Source organism: Hevea brasiliensis, chromosome 9, assembly GCF_030052815.1.
Source record: "Hevea brasiliensis isolate MT/VB/25A 57/8 chromosome 9, ASM3005281v1, whole genome shotgun sequence".
NCBI classification, from domain to species: Eukaryota; Viridiplantae; Streptophyta; class Magnoliopsida; order Malpighiales; family Euphorbiaceae; genus Hevea; species Hevea brasiliensis.
This window is the reverse complement of record NC_079501.1, coordinates 311,627-328,223: the sequence shown is the minus strand read 5'-3', so window position 1 is coordinate 328,223 and position 16,597 is coordinate 311,627. Positions and strand designations below refer to the sequence as shown.

General features: G+C 31.2%; 3 protein-coding genes across 4 annotated transcripts; 2 read left to right on the top strand and 1 right to left on the bottom strand.

Moving 5' to 3' along the window:
- Window positions 1–5: 5 nt before the first annotated feature.
- LOC110663921 (ras-related protein RABH1b) lies at window positions 6–10,418 on the top strand. The gene is made up of 6 exons (XM_021823412.2): window positions 6–155; window positions 8,229–8,299; window positions 8,875–8,963; window positions 9,232–9,343; window positions 9,819–9,909; window positions 9,993–10,418. The coding sequence occupies exons 1-6, from the start codon at window positions 39–41 to the stop codon at window positions 10,137–10,139; spliced, it is 627 nt and encodes a 208-aa protein (XP_021679104.1). The 5' UTR covers window positions 6–38; the 3' UTR covers window positions 10,140–10,418.
- LOC131182894 (uncharacterized) lies at window positions 3,655–4,520 on the bottom strand. The gene is made up of 2 exons (XM_058152258.1): window positions 4,222–4,520; window positions 3,655–4,128 (listed from the first exon to the last, which is right to left on the bottom strand). Exons 1-2 carry the CDS (start codon window positions 4,436–4,438, stop codon window positions 3,656–3,658), a joined length of 690 nt encoding a protein of 229 aa, XP_058008241.1. The 5' UTR covers window positions 4,439–4,520; the 3' UTR covers window position 3,655.
- Window positions 10,419–12,877: 2,459 nt separating the features above from the next.
- On the top strand, window positions 12,878–14,897 carry LOC110663920 (probable purine permease 11). 2 transcript variants are annotated; one of them, XM_021823411.2, is made up of 3 exons: window positions 12,878–13,152; window positions 13,423–13,538; window positions 13,752–14,897. In XM_021823411.2, exon 3 carries the CDS (start codon window positions 13,934–13,936, stop codon window positions 14,846–14,848), a length of 915 nt encoding a protein of 304 aa, XP_021679103.2. In that variant the 5' UTR covers window positions 12,878–13,152; window positions 13,423–13,538; window positions 13,752–13,933; the 3' UTR covers window positions 14,849–14,897. The 2 variants fall into 2 exon arrangements, with proteins under 2 accessions (XP_021679103.2, XP_021679102.2); XM_021823410.2 differs by lacking the exon at window positions 13,423–13,538 and having other exon boundaries at window positions 12,880–13,152.
- The last annotated feature ends 1,700 nt before the right edge of the window (window positions 14,898–16,597 follow it).

Sequence of the window (16,597 nt, the reverse complement as noted above, 5' to 3'; positions counted from 1 at the left end):
ATCTAGGCGAGATCTCGATACGGAGATAGATCCCAACAATGGCTCCAGTTTCAGCTCTGGCCAAGTACAAGCTAGTATTCTTGGGCGATCAGTCTGTGGGCAAAACTAGTATCATCACTCGCTTTATGTACGACAAATTCGACAACACCTATCAGGTAATTTCTGAAAAAAAAAGTGGAAAACCACTAGTTCTGCTTGCTTGGTTCGCGATTTGGGTTCAGATTACAATTACATAGTTGGCTTTGCTCATGTTATATGGATTGATCTCATTGCATTTTCTTTTGTTATTAATTATTACACCATTTCTGCAATATAATTTGATAACTTGCTTATGTAATTACATTTCAATTGTTGATATCACTGCTATCTCACGAATTGGGTTCGAACCAATCAAGCTACTTACCCCTGCTTGGATTGAGTGCATCATGTTTATTAATGTATATTACTGTATTATGGTTTCTAGTGTTAACATGTTTGGAAAGATGGTATGGTATTGGTGTACGATCAATAGGAAGATTACTAAAATACTTTAATTGCTATTTTAAATATATAAACAGTTGTTTTAAATTTTACCTGCACTGCAGCACATATAATTTTTATTGTAAATGGTTTAAGTTATTAAAAATGCATCTACAAGTCTTTAATCTTTTATTTATCACATAATTTACCTCCTAGGCTGAAAATTTTATTTAAAATTATTAATAGAAATAGTAGCATTATCAAAATCAATAAAAAAATTTTTTAGATGAAAAATTCATTTAAAATATATTTTTAATTGACTTAGTAATATTAAGAACTGCATATCTATTATTAAAAATTTCAAAGTATAAAATTTTATATATATATATATATATATATATATATATATATATATATTTTGATGGCAAGAAATAAACAGAACTTTTGATGTAAGAGATGATGGAGGACAGGCGTATGTGAGAGATTGATGATTTTTTATTGAAGGGAGAGACTGAAAATGAAGGATAAGAAACGTTTCTAAATAAAAAGATTTGGGTATAATTTGGGATTTTATAAATTGTGTTAGTACAAAATTGGAAAATAAAAATTTTAAACCATCTAAAACTATCGATTTGGTAGTTTGAAAATCTGTGGTAAAATTATGGTTAAGGAACCATCACTTTACAACCCAAAATCAACATTCTCTAGAAATAATATTTACAAACAAACAGTATTACTATACCATGTGTTATGAAATCATGGGAAATCATAATCCAAACAAGGTGTTAGTAGATCGTGAGTGGGTCTATCGTCCTCCTCATTATAGTCCTTCTAAAATCAATAACATTTCGTCGAAATATATCCTCTCTTTGCACCCTAGCAGTCCTATGCATAGTAAGTAGTGTAGCCCACTACTAATATTAAGTAATAAAATAAAAATAAAGAAAAAGGTGATGTCAATCTATTATTCCTTGCATCATAGGAAAGGCAAAGCGCTTTCTTTTAAGAATGCATTGACCTTTAACCTTTGTTTGGATTGAGGTAGATGGAGATAAGAAAAAAGGAAAGAAATTGGATTTCTCCGATTTCTGTTGTTTGGACAATAAGTAGTGAAGCAGTGAAGAGAAAGAAGGAGAATAAAGAAGGAGATACAAATATTTCTCTCTAACTACTCAACTCAACTCAACTAAGCTTTTATCCCAAAAATTTAGGGTCGACTATATGGATTCTCTTTCTCCACTCTAAACTATTTTGGGTTAAATCCTCGGAAATGTGTAATGCTTCTAGATCATGTTGTACAACTCTCCTCCAAGTCAGTTTAGGTCTACCCCTTCTTTTCTTTCTATCCTCTACCCTAATGTGCTATATTTGTCTAACTGGAGCCTCTGTATGTCTATGCTTCACATGATCAAACCACCTCAATTTCCCTTTTCTCAACTTATCCTCAATTGGTACTAGTGTTATCAAGGCGAAAGGCGACACTAAGGCGATAGAGTACTCTATGGCCTTAGGCGATAGGCGAGAGGCGAGGCGAGGCGAGGGCCTTTTTGAAGCAAGGCGCCATAACCTTAATTGTTTAAATTATATATATATATATATATATATATATATATATATATATACACACACACACACACACACATTTAAATAGTTGATAAGTAAAAAAACATATTAAAAAGAAAAAAAAAATTATTTACACTATGTTTATATCTAAAATGAGAGAAATTGAAAATAGTGCATACCTGTATTTCCAGCTTAAGTATAAGATACAAGTGAAAGTATGAGACTGTAAAATTAAAATATATAGCATAAGTTAAAACACACATAATAATAAGAGATGTTAAAAAAAGAAATAGTTCATACCTGAATTTTCAGCAAATATATATGATAAAAGTGATGCTATAAAATTATACATAATAAATAAAAAATTAGAAACAAGTCATAAGTCACATAATAGTAAATGTAAATTATAGAAGTTCAGACTTCAATACATAAAAATAAGTTGTAAGTCATAATAAACAAAATGCAAGAAGTACATAAAAAACTTATAACTAAAACTACTCATCATCAAGATTTCCAAAATCATCTTCATTTTCAACAACGGCCATCACAAATTCTTCCTCCTCTTCATCATCATCAACTTGCGAAGAGAATGCACCTCTCATTGCACGAGGCCTTTGAAATGATGGAGTTTCAACTGGTGTTGATCTTGCAGCCTATCTCGATTCATAACGAGATTCAGAAACTCTAGCTGCTCTACCAACATCACCCCAGGTCAATACGTCATTCATGAAAACAAGAGAATCATCATCATCATCATCATCCCCATCGCCTTTTTCTAATTCACTAAGCAACCACTCATTACTTTCATCAATATTTGCTAAATCAACAGTTGTTGTGATGTCCCCAAAAGTGTGTCGGCGTAGCAACGCTCTATTATACTTCACATATACCAAATTGTCCAAGCATTCTTGAAATAGCCGATTTCTTTTCTTATTATGAAGCTGTCATTTATTTTACAGTAACAAATAAGTTAAACTTTAAACTCAAAAAGCTCAAGATAAAATAACAAATTAAAAAATTTATATATATATATATATATATATATATATATATATATATATATATATATATATATTACTTACATGCTCAAATACACTCCAATTTCTTTCGCAACCACTTGCACTACGTGTGAGACTCAGAACCTTTACAGCAAACTTTTGTAGGTTTGGAGTTGAAGAACCATATGTTTTCCACCAAGCAGCTATTAAAATATAGAACCAATGATTGTTAAATTCATGATATAAATTAATAAATGAGCAAAATGAGAAATTAATAAGAATTAAATTAATAACCTAGAGATTTAGTTGTTCTTCCTCTAATAGCAGAAGGAAAACCAAAGGTCCCTGCAGCTGCCTTGTATCTCTTAATTTCATCAAGAATCATGTCAACTTTTGCTGAATTTTTTTCCATTTTATGAATGCACGAAAGTAATCATGTATTGACCTCTTCATCAGATTCAATTCTCATCTTATTTGGATAAAAAAATTCAGGATTCAAAAAGTATCCAGCAGCATGCAAAGGACGATGCAATTGAAGTGACCATCTTGCATCAATAATCTAAAAAATGCTCTTGTATTTCTCTTCATTACCATCGAGTTAGTTGGCAATGGCTTCTTTAGCCCTGTTCATGGCTTCATAAATATATCCCATAGCTGATTTTTTTTTCATTATCAACAAGTCGAAGCACACGAACAAGAGGACCGGAAACCTTAAGAGCATAAACAGCATGATTCCAGAAGGCAGGACTCAAAATCGTCCTTTCACACTTTTTGCCTTTCACCTCTTTAGCCCATTTACTAGTTGTCCAACTTTCCGAAGTAAACATTTTTCTAATGTTGGCTTTCTGAAGATGAATCTTTCCTAGTGTAATAAAAGCAGTAGCAAATCTAGTTTGCCCTGGCCTTAGCAATTCTACTCCATTAGTAAACTTCCGCAACATATTTAGAACTCCTGAAGAGCCATATATGAAACCAGTAAGCTCAACAGCTTTGCGGAATGTTTCTTTGAAAACACGGATCTTAAAGATATCCTCCAACATCAAATCTATACAATGGGCTGCACATGGAGTCCAATATAGATGAGGAAAATTTGCTTCCAATATTCTATCTGTCATAAACAAGTAGAAAAATTCATTCCATTAATAATAAAAATAAAATGATATTTTTTTTAGTAATAGGAAAAATTAAATAAAAATTTTACCTGCTGCAACATTATTTGATGCATTATCTGTAACAACTTGAACCACTTTTTCGGGACCAATTTCTATGAATTCTTTCTCAATCAAACTAGCCAACAATGCCGCTGTCTTTGATTCATCACTTGCATCAACTGATTTAATAAATACACTTCCCTTTGGACTATTAGCCAAGAAATTAATCAAGGTTCTCTCTTTTCTATCAATCCATCCATCACACATCAATGTACATCCATAATTTTCCCATTCTTCTTTATGAGACTCGAGAAGATCATTTATGATTTGCACTTCTTTGTTAAGTAACCAAACTCTAACCTCATGAAAATTTGGAGGTTTCATTTCTCTTCCATAATTTCCAATTGCTCTAATCATTTCTCCAAAGCTATCATAATTCACAGCATTAAAAGCTATTCCCACATTATACATTCATCGTGCTATGGCAACACAAGCACGCTCCCTTAACTCCTTTTTAGCTGGACTATTTTCATCAATAGTAGTTTGCCTCATATTTTTTCCCATAAGAGTAGGTCTAGGGGAAAAATAACAGTCAATAGGCCCTCTACTACTTTGTGGTGGTAAAACTTTTGGTTTTTTTGAAGCACTAGTACCTGTAACCTCCAGTACTTGCCTTCTTCTTTCACTACCAATTTGTTGCATCAACTTTTCCTCTTCCTCATTTTCATCTAATCCCAGTACTTCAATATCATCAAATTCAGGTGGTCTTTCCATATTCATAATTGATTTTTGCTCTCTTTTTTTTAGCAATGAATTCCTGCATTTGATTTCTTACATCTTCTGGACATTTTGGACACCGAACTATATTTTTGTAACCTCCAGTAAGATGTTGCTTGATTCTATTAATTCCTCCTTTATAAACTTTCATACAGTACATGCATTGAAGATCATTGGTATTACTTTCACTAACTTGAATCACATGTGCCCATCCTGGGTCCGTTCTTTTGCTACTAGCAGAAGATCCAGATGTATTATTCTTATCACCCATTTATAATATAACAAAAAAAATTAACAAGAATAAAAAATAAATAAATTAACAACAAATTAACAATACTCAATATAAATTAAATAAGTAATTAACAAGAATGATAAGTAAAAAGTAAAACAGTAAACTAATTAACAACAAATTAACAATGCCCATATAAATTAAACAATTAATTAATAAGAACAAAAAGTAAAATCATCAAATTAATAATAAATTAATAATACCATATAAAATAAACAACTAATTAACAACTAATGTCTAATTAACAAGACAAAAGTAAAACTAATTAATCTAACAACTAATTAACAATAATAAGAAGTAAAAAGTAAACTAATTAACAACAAAGTAATAATGTCCATATAAATTACACAATTACTTATCAAGAACAAAAAGAAAATATTCAAATCAATAATAAATTAATAATACCAATATAAAATAAAAATCTAATATTTAATTAACAAGAAAAAAGCAAAATTAATCAAACTAAAACTAATTAATAAGAATAACAAGTAAAAGGTAAACTAATTAAATAACAAATTAACAATACCCATATAAATTAAATAATTAATTAACAATAGTAAGAAGATAAAAAATCAAATTAACAATAAATTAATAATATCTATATAAAATAAACAATTAATTAACAAATAATGTCTAATTAACAAGGTAAAAAGTAAAACTAATCAAATTAACAAGAATAACAAATAAAAATTAAACTAATTACCAACAAATCAACAATACTCATATTAATTAATCAACTAATTAAACAAGAATACAAAATAAAATAATCAATTTACCAATACTCATAAATTTTAAATAATTAATTAACAAGAATCAAAAATAAAATAATTAAATTAACAAATAAATAATTAATTAATAATAACTAATTAATAATAAGGAGGAGAAGGAAAAATAAAAAATAAATAAAAAGGGACTGCTCACTGCTGAAAGAAGAAGGAGAGGTGAGGGGAAAAAAAAAAAGAAAAATAAAAAACATTACGCAGGAAAGAAGAAAAGTGGAGAGTGAGAAAGTAAAAAAGAAAAAGACGTGGTGAGAGAGAGATCTATCTCTGAAAGAAAGAAGAAGAAGAAGTCGTGAGATAGAGAGATCGGAGCGAGGAAAGAAGAAGAAGAAGATGATGAGAGAGAGGGCGTAGTGGCGTACCTGTTCTGTCTCGAAAGGAAGAACCCTGCGATGATCCATCCCTGTCGTCGTGAAGTCGAGGAAGAGACATGAGGTTGAGGCGTCTGCGATGCTCTGCTATCTTCGTGAGGTTGAGGAAAAGCGGCTGTGCTGAGGGAGTGGTGTGGCTGCATTAGGTAAGTAAGTGTTAGGTTTTTTTTTTTTTTTAATTTAAAAAAAAAAAACTTACCGTCGCTGTGAAGAGGCGTCGCCTCTCGCCTGCATCGCCTCTCGCCTCTCCGGCCTGAGGCATCGCCTCCCCAAAGTCCAACTAGGCGTTCCAGTCGAGGTGACAGAGGAGCGCCTCGCATCGCCTGGCACCTCACTCGCTTTTGATAACACTGATTGGTACCACTCCTACCCTTTCTCTAATACTCTCATTACGGACTTTATTTAGTCTAGTATGGTCACTTATCTACCTTAACATTCTCATCTCCGCAACTCTTATCTTGTACACATACGACTCCTTCAATGCCCAACACTCACTACCATATAATATGGCCGGTCGTATAGCTGTACGGTAAAATTTTTCTTTCAACTTATTGGGAATCTTGCGATCACATAAAACTTCCGTGGCACGTCTCCACTTCAACCATCCGGCTTTAATCCTATGACTAACATCCTCCTCTCATCCCCCATCTACTTGAAGGACTGAGTCGGGATATTTAAAGTGATTACTTTGGGACAGTATCACTCCATCCAAACTAACTCCTTCCCTATCACCAGTTTGGCCTTCACTGAACTTGCAATGTATGTATTTTGTCTTCATTCTATTTAGCCTTTTGACTCTAGAATACTTCTCGAAAGCTCTAGCTTTCCATTAACTCCCTCTTGCGTCTCATCTATCAGAACTATATCATCCACAAACATCATGCACCAAGGGATACCCTCTTATATGTGTTTCGTTAATTCATCTAAAACTAATGTAAAAAGGTAAGGGCTTACAGCTGAATCTTGGTGTAATCCAACTGAGATAGGAAAATTTCTTGTGTCCCCTCCCACTGTGCGCACAATCGTGGTTGCTCCTTCATACATATCTTTTAACACTTGTATGTACCTAATAGATACCCCTTTTGTTCTAACACTCTCCATAAGACATCTCTTGGAACACTATCATAAGCTTTTTCCAAATCGATAAAACCATATGTAAATCTTTCCTCACATCTCTATATTTCTCTTCAAATTGATATTTCTCTCCAAATAGATATTTCTCTCCAAATTGAAGAAAATCAGGAAATGTGAGAATAATTATTAAAATTGTTTAATTGACTATATTCTATAGATAGACAAAAAAAAAAAACTCAAGGACAAAATAATTATTTTTCTCTTTCCTTAATAATCTATCTAAATAACATAAAGAAATTACTTTTTCTCTTTATTTCTGCTGTTTAATTTTTCCTCACTTTCCTTGCACAATTAAGGATCCAAACAAAGGGTAAATAAGACTTTTTGGTGCAACTGCCTGAACTGCTAGCCATTGGGATGTCCGTGGTAATGATATCTAGATCACAAGGAGTTGATTGCTAAAACGCTAATTTTGATAACAAGTTCTAGTAAGCCTAAAAGTTTAATGTTTGAGCTAGTTGAAGGTCAATATGGGCATTCATGGCATTAGTATGGTTTTAATTGATGAGTTAGTAACATAACGATGCAAGATTTTAGAAGCCATAGTGACGAGCCGCAGACCTTCCCTGCCTTTTTCAGGCATCTGTTCACCCTATGCATCATCTGAACCTCTTTCATTTGCATTTTACTATTTTAGTTTGCAAAATTCATTACATGATTCTGTTTCTTTCACTTCTTAATTTGTTTCTCGTCTTCCAAATCAGGCGACTATTGGTATCGATTTTCTATCAAAGACGATGTACCTTGAAGATCGAACTGTTAGATTGCAGCTTTGGTGAGGTCTTAGTATAAGTACTATGCAGATGCACGGGCATAAAGTTACTTATTTCCCCTTTTAATGTTATTGAACCTCTCCATATGCAAAAGCTATCCTAGAATGATGATAAAGAGATCAGATAAAATTTTTTATTCTTGAGATATCTGTTTCGCGTGTTTTTTGTGACGAGCTACCCCATATAAGCATTTGCATGTGAATGCAATGGTGCTGCTATTATGCTTTGAAAATACATGCATTGGCTATCAGTTTTAGTTTAGTTTTTTTTTTTTTATTTTTTTTTTTTGGGGGGGAACATAGCAGGGAATAAAAAGATTACCCTGCACAATCACAATAAAAACTCACCCCACAAACATCTTGTAATGGACAGCTGAGCGTCCCAGTTCGGAGGAGCTTCTAGATAATAAGAACAAACAAGTTCAACATGTCTCATTGTTTCTAGACAGACGCTTGATCATTTGTTATTAGTCTTTATTTGATGATAGTGATTTCATTTGCAAAACATATTATTTATTTGGTTTGCTTTAATATAATGATCTCACCTCAAATACAAATCACTATCAAATGTACCACAGGGACACTGCTGGACAGGAAAGGTTCAGAAGCCTCATTCCAAGCTATATTAGGGATTCCTCAGTGGCAGTTATTGTTTATGATGTTGCAAGTATGTGGTTTTTCTTGTTTCTTTTTATGTTTTGTGAACTTTCTATCCTCTTTATCTCTCTGCTCATTTATGTTGCATTTATATCGCTAATAAAGAGCAGATAATTAAGTCATTTACCTGCAGGAGTACAGTTTCTTCTCTACTATGTCATACTCATAATCAAGTATCTCTTAACCACTTGAGTTTCTTGTTCGCAAAATTTCCTACTGGCTCTATGCTCCATGCTTGTTGAAATTTGCTAATTACTTTGTGTTTCCTTGTGGTTTAGGCAGGCAGTCATTCCTGAACACTTCTAAGTGGATTGAAGAGGTTCGCACTGAGCGGGGCAGTGATGTTATCATTGTACTAGTTGGGAATAAAACAGACCTTGTAGACAAAAGGTGATTAATTAAATTTGTTTGAAATTTAACTTGAAAATATTTTATTGGATTGATTGTGCTCCATTTTTTTAGCCGACTCCAAATTTTTGGGATAAAGGCTTAGTTGAGTTGAGTTGAGTTTGTGCTCCATTTTTTATTGCTTAGATGGGTCGAGGATTTAGCTTGGTTGGGAAAATGTGTAATCATAAACACCTTTTAACTGTAAATATATCACATGGTTTGTACAGTTCAAAAATGGATAGTGAGTTTATCATATAGAAATTTTGGTGTCTGAGGAACGCAATGAAAGTTAACATATACAATGATGAAAGATTAGAGGTGTTTGTCTGTATATATAAAATTTTCTATCAAAAGCAATTGCCCTATTGGTTTTAGAGAAAGGCAGATGCTAAAACCCTATTCCATTTATTTCAAAACAAGCAATCTCTTAATGGAAAATTATGCTCATGTATTGGATTTTACGCATGTTTTGCAGGCAAGTTTCAATAGAGGAAGGAGAAGCCAAAGCTCGAGATCTCAATGTCATTTTTATTGAAACTAGTGCAAAGGCTGGCTTCAATATAAAGGTAAAAGCATTTGGCTTGGGGCACAGAAATTGTATGTTTGGAATATAAAAGTTGGTCTTAATCTTCCAATTTGCTCTTTTCAGGCACTGTTTCGGAAGATTGCAGCAGCCTTACCAGGAATGGAAACACTTTCTTCAACTAAGCAAGAGGACATGGTGGATGTAAATCTGAAGTCTTCCAACGCTAATCAATCAGTGCCTCAGCAACAGTCTGGAGGATGTGCCTGTTGATACACAAAATTGAGATCTAAGCTTTGGCATTTTGGCATTTTCATCGCATCCTTTTGTGATCCTAAACATGTAAAGTTTGTGTCATCCCCCTTGTAGCATATGGTATTTGACTGTTGTTTGTTTGTTGAGAGGTTTAACTTGTCAGGAGGAAACTATATAGTAGTTAAGGCTAGTCCTAACCTTGTCTTGTACGTGTGGTTCACAAGGAACTCGAGTTAAGAATTGTGGAAAATCTTCTGTTAGTATATAGTTTGTTTCATAATTGAAAAATGTTTCTGCTGAGTGTGTTTATTATTGTTATTGTTATTGTTGTCGTTATTGTTGTAGTAATTGTAATGACATAAATGCATTGGTGAGTTTTCGTTCTAGTGGCCTTCCTTTGTTCAATGGGAGGACGGCATTGGGTGGGGCCTTTGATAGTCAGTTCCATTCGAGATGTCCAAGGTCTTCTTCCGGGTGAAGGGTGGAGGGCCGTGGAGGCTAGAGTCACCGTGCTCGGCTATCACTCTTTTGAGGATGGCAACAGGTTGGATTATTGCTAGTATCAAATATGATCAAATCCTTAAGTAGTATATAAATAAATTTATATTTATAATTTAGTATATGTGATGGATTCGAATTAAATTTGAGTTTTATATATATCGAATTTATTTATATAATATTTAATTAAATATAAAATATATTTTTTATAATATTTTTTATTTTATATAAAATAAATTTAAAATATTTTATGAAATTATTAAATTTTTAAAATATAAATTATTTATAAAAATATTTTTTTATGTAGATTTTTAATAAAAATATATAAAATTAAATGGTTTATTTTTTTTAATATATAGTTTTGCTTTTAGGACTTATTTTTGGCAATTGAGATTTTTAAGCTCTTTTTTTGTTAGGTTGATTTTTTAAACCTAGTCTTGTATTAATTCATTATGCAGCGAAATCACATATCTTTCAAGAAAAAAAAAGTTAATTTTTCTTTTTTACTTCAATTATTGATTCGTAGCCACAATTATATATATATTTTTTTAATTTACATACTTAGCTTGTAACTCTAAGAGAGAGTTTACTACATGATTAACAAGGTGCAATTGTTATCTTTGTAATTTTTAATCTCTCATTAAAATTGTTTGAATTTTTAAAGAGACAAATTAACTTTGTAACTCATTAATATTTATATAGATTTGGTTAATAACTACTTTCTTTAAAAGTTGAAATTTATAAGAATAACACATAATCCTTAATTTTTTAACATTTTACTAAATAAATTTTAAATCAAAAATTGATTTGCTAATATTATTATTTAAAATCGTTAAAATAAATAAATAGACTAATCAGAGTTTTTTCTTTGTCTTTTAGATAATTGATGTTTATATTAATAGAATAATTCAGATAATTAAAAAAAAAAAGAAAAAAAAAGAAGATGAGGATTGAGGACGTATTTGATTTAATTGTTAGAAAAACAGATAGTTAATTTAGGTTAAGTATGTAGTAAAATTATATTGAACTATTACTGTTAATGTATAAAATTAATAATAATAATAATAATAATATATTATATTATATAATTTATTTTATTATTAAATAAATTTAAAATTATTAACTTATTACGTTATATAATTTATTTTATTATTTAAAAAAATTTATAATTTATTATATTATATTAATTATTTTATGATAAAATATTTAAAATAAAATAATCTAAATAAACTTTAATTTAACAACCTAAGAAGAAATTTAAAAAACTTAAAAATTAGATTCTAGTATTGAGACTCAAAATTAAAAAATATATGTGTTTTACAAATATTATTTTAAATAACGTTAAAAAAAATTTATTTTAATATTTTTATAATTAAAATATATTAAATTGATTTTAAATTTGTTCATAATACTCTTTAATTAATATATTTAAATGATTTTTTCAATAATATTTAATAATAATAATAATAATAACAATATATAATCATTTAAACCTTTACTGTTATAAAATTTTGTAAAACAAATAAAATAAAAAATGTAATTATATTTATTTTTTTATTTAAGTTATTTACAACAGTGCTTGCACATTATTGTTCACTTAAGGGGGTTTCACGAGATATAAAATAATATTGTGTTGCCTAAGCCTTCATTCACATGCTTGTAATATGGAGGTTATTTTTCCCAAATAATAAAAATGGCACATCAGTGCATGGACTGCTTTATAATTAGTGCAGTTGATAAATATTTTATTAATTATACACTTTGGTATTAGTAAGAAATTTTTTGAGGTGAGTAATTTTTATTTGGTGTACCGCCTATCAATTATTAATTGATATTTTAATTAAAATTATAAAGAGTCTCATCTAATAATATATATTTATGATTTTTTATTAATTATATGTTTATACATTTTAACATATATAAAAAAAATTATCTTTTTTTAAGTGATTTTTATCTATGTTCAGGTATATACACTTGATTAATTATTAATTATTATTTTAATTTATGATAAGTTTTATATAATAACACATAATTTTTTATTGGCTGAGAGTTTATATATTTTAATATAAGTAGGAAATTTCCCTGTCCGAGTAATTCTTACCATTATTAATTCTTACATATGCCTTTCTAGTTGTTAAGAGTTTGCGCGCTTTGGTACAGGTAAAAAATTTATCTTTTCGAATAATTTTTATCCGTATAATCAGTTAATTATTAATTTTTATTTTTATAAAAATTACGATGGATTCGCATATGTAATTAGTATAGGTAAGAAATTTATTTTCCTTTCTCGAGATTAGGGCGTAATGATAGTGCACGTGGCGGCGCTGATAGACTGGAGAACTTTGGCCGTTGTTCTTGAACCGCACAAATATGGAATGGAATCCGCACGACTCTGCAACTCCACGCACAATATCTTCTTTTACAGCTTAAACCTTGCGTTTACACAAATGTGGTAGATTCTTCTGATCATCCAAAACCTATTTTCTGGTGTTTCTAGTTCTAGGAAACCCTCTGACTTCAACCAACATGACAGGTTTATCTCTCTTCCCCATTTTTTTTGTTTTCTTGCTTGCGTTTCTCTGTTATCATAGAAAATCATTTTTTTTTTTAATTTGCTTTTTGCTGAATTGAACTCAAACTAAGAGGGAATCAGCTATTGAATTTTGAATTCTGTATTCTATCTTTTTGTGCTTACGCACGCTCTAGTTGAAGATTATTTACTCTAGGTTAGGCGGTTGTACATATGTTTCACTTGCTTTCACAATTATATCTTTAGTCCACTGTCATTTTGCTTTCTTCTCAGAAAATCCTGTGGAAAATTTGTCAATCTCCTTAAAGATGAAGTTCATATGCAAGTTTTTGGATGGGTTGCAGAAGATGTTTTTGTAGAGGGGTAGACATTCTAGATCTCACACAAGGGTAGACATTCCAAAATTATACAATCCATTTAATTCACACTGTTACGCGAATTTCAAATAACTTGAAATATCATTCTCATCATAAAGTATTATCTTTACCACTTATTAATAATTTAAACTATTTAACTAATAATTAATTTCATCGATGTTAGAATATACTAAATTCCGATTTTTCAATTTTCTATAAGTTCTTTGCTTATTTTCCCTGCTACAGATAATCAAGAACCAATTTTGAATAAGGATGAACATACTGCTGCTCAATCACAATTCCTTAAACTCAAGCACTGGCAATGGTGGCTTTTGGTGGCAATCAACATCTTCTTCCTCATTGCAGGCCAGTCTGCTGCTGTTCTTCTTGGGAGATTTTATTATGACAAAGGTGGAAATAGTAAATGGATGGCAACCCTTGTTCAAACTGTTGCTTTCCCAATCCTTTGCATCCCTCTCTTTCTACTACCTTCCTCTCAAGAGTCTTCAACCTCTTCCGCCTCACCCTCCATTAGGATTCTTGCCTTGATCTATTTGTTTCTTGGATTACTTATAGCTGGTGATAACATGTTATATTCTACTGGGCTCTTGTACTTGTCTGCCTCTACTTATTCTCTCGTTTGTGCATCCCAATTAGCTTTCAATGCTATTTTCTCATACTTCATAAATTCTCAGAAGTTCACTTCCTTAATTCTCAACTCTGTGGTTGTGCTTTCATTTTCTGCGGCTCTCATTGCCGTCAATGATGATTCAGACAGTCCATCAGGAGTCTCTGAGTGGAAGTATATCATTGGCTTCGTTTGTACCCTTGGTGCTTCGGCAATATACTCTCTTCTGCTTTCTCTCATGCAGCTGTCCTTTCAAAAATTCATAAAAAAGGAAACTTTTAATGTCGTGTTGGAAATGCAGATCTTCACATCACTTGTTGCCACCTGTGTTTCTATCATCGGTCTTTTTGCTAGTGGGGAATGGAAGACTTTGCATGGAGAAATATCGAGTTTTGTTAGTGGGAGGGTGTCTTACATTATGACACTGGTTTGGACAGCAGTATGTTGGCAGGTTTGTTCCGTTGGTGTTGTAGGCCTGATTTTCTTGGTATCTTCTCTTTTTTCCAATGTAATAAGTACTGTCGCCTTGGCTGTATCTCCTATTGCTGCTGTTGTGGTTTTCCATGACAAGATGAATGGTGTGAAGGTAATCTCTTTGCTTATGGCTTTCTGGGGTTTTGGTTGCTATATTTACCAGAGTTATCTTGATGATTCTAAGGTGAGGAGAGAACAGCATCATGTTATTGAAACGACCCATCATGATTCTTCATGTTGATAACTTTGGAATTGATTTTAATGAAATCCTTTGTGATTCTTTACTTTAAGTCTTGGGTATTTTTTGTCACATCTTTTTTTATGTCATATGCTACCATTTTAGTTGTTTTGTTAAGGCTTGTTGTTTTGTTAAGTATTGTTTTTTTTTTTTTTTTGAAATGTGGCCATTATTTTTTAGCTTTTAATTTGATAAAGCCATTGGCCAGTTAGTCTTCCCTCGAGAATATATTTGTAGACTTCTTTTCATGAAGTGATTAATACTCAACTTGCACCTTCATGGTTACAAGTCCCTGTGATATTTATCCATTGAATCTCAGATTTTGAACTTATACTTCGATGGTATTTGCAAGGAGCTTTGTTCAATATCAGAATTAGAAGTGAAAATGATGGGACATTCTTTTGCAACAAAAAGCTTTGTTTGGATGATTTTTTTTTCTTTTTGGTTTGGAGCATGTCATTGTGCTTAAGAACAGAAGCTGATTAATTAAAAATGTGTGACTAATCGAATAAAGCTAATCAAGAAACTAGAAGTCTGGAACTTGAACAAATTCAAGTTGTCTGTTTCATGGCATCAAATAAGTATGATCTAAAATTCTGAGTGCATTTTTCCATAAATGCAGTGTTGTTTGATAAAGCATTTATTGCATAGTCCTTGGATTGTGCAATGAGTGCAGATCTTGTGCACTTTCTCCTTTTATATTCCACTGGAGGGGCTGATTTGATACTTTTGGGTTAGTTTTGTTGCTTGATTTGTTTTTATAAACTTTTTGATGGTTAATGTATCTTTATTGTCTGAAATGAAGAGGGGGAAGGGGGGGTTTATAATTTAGCCTAGTGCCTTTTGTGATGGTTTGCAAAAAGTGTTGCTTTTCAGTTTTCATATATCCTGATCCTGGCAAGGGAAAAGGAAAGCATGTTATTGCTGGAAATCTGCTATTACAAAAGGTGTCTATCCTGTGATTTCTGTTGTACTTGATGTTTACTTGGATGATACTGCTCTAGTATTGGTTAGCTTCTCAGTAAATCCACCATATGCGGGGAATGAAACTGATCATTTTATATTCCCTTCACTGTTAAACCATGTCATCTTTTCACATATGAGCATAGTGGCAAAAGCATTACTAACTTGGGACAAACTTATTTTTGGTATGCATATATATAGCATTTGGGAATTATGAAACCTGTAAAGGTTTGGTGTTAGCTGTAAAATAGCTTCCGCAAGTGCATGGGTCACAGTAGTATAGTTTTAAAAATATCGTTCTCACAAAGAATTGTGTTTAAATTGGAATTAAACGAATAAGCTAATTAGAATGGTAAATTTTAAAGATAGTAAATATGAAATTTAAAATTAAAATTTGTATTTGAGGAATTTAAGCTAAATCAAACAATTAATTAAATTAATTAAACTAGATTGCCAAAATTTAAATTGAAATTGCTAATTATGAAGTTGGGAGGAATTAAATCTAAATTCAATAAAAATTAAAGTGATTCTAGAGATAGGGTTTTCAATATTGTTTGCATGTGATTTATCCTCAATTTAGCCAAACACATGAAAATTATAATTTTGAGGGAAATCAATTCTTAGTTCTTTGAAATCTTTTTCAAGCATTTCAAAGTTGGTATTCATCAAATCAAATCCTGTTTTTATGGTATTTCAAACCTGACAAAAATCCAATTAAAGCTCTAATTGATTTTAAAAGCCCCTTTAATTCTCTTAGCTTATTTCTAACACCAAGAAAATTAAGTTTAT

Excerpts from the sequence above, each read along its gene's own strand:
- LOC110663921 (XM_021823412.2), top strand. The coding sequence starts at position 39 with ATGGCTCCAGTTTCAGCTCTGGCCAAGTACAAGCTAGTATTCTTGGGC. Across the intron at positions 8,964-9,231 it reads TATTGTTTATGATGTTGCAA|GCAGGCAGTCATTCCTGAAC; the intron begins GTATGTGGTTTT and ends CTTGTGGTTTAG. Across the intron at positions 9,344-9,818 it reads ACAGACCTTGTAGACAAAAG|GCAAGTTTCAATAGAGGAAG; the intron begins GTGATTAATTAA and ends CATGTTTTGCAG.
- LOC131182894 (XM_058152258.1), bottom strand. The coding sequence starts at position 4,438 with ATGTGTGATGGATGGATTGATAGAAAAGAGAGAACCTTGATTAATTTC. Across the intron at positions 4,129-4,221 it reads ATCAAATAATGTTGCAGCAG|ATAGAATATTGGAAGCAAAT; the intron begins GTAAAATTTTTA and ends TGTTTATGACAG.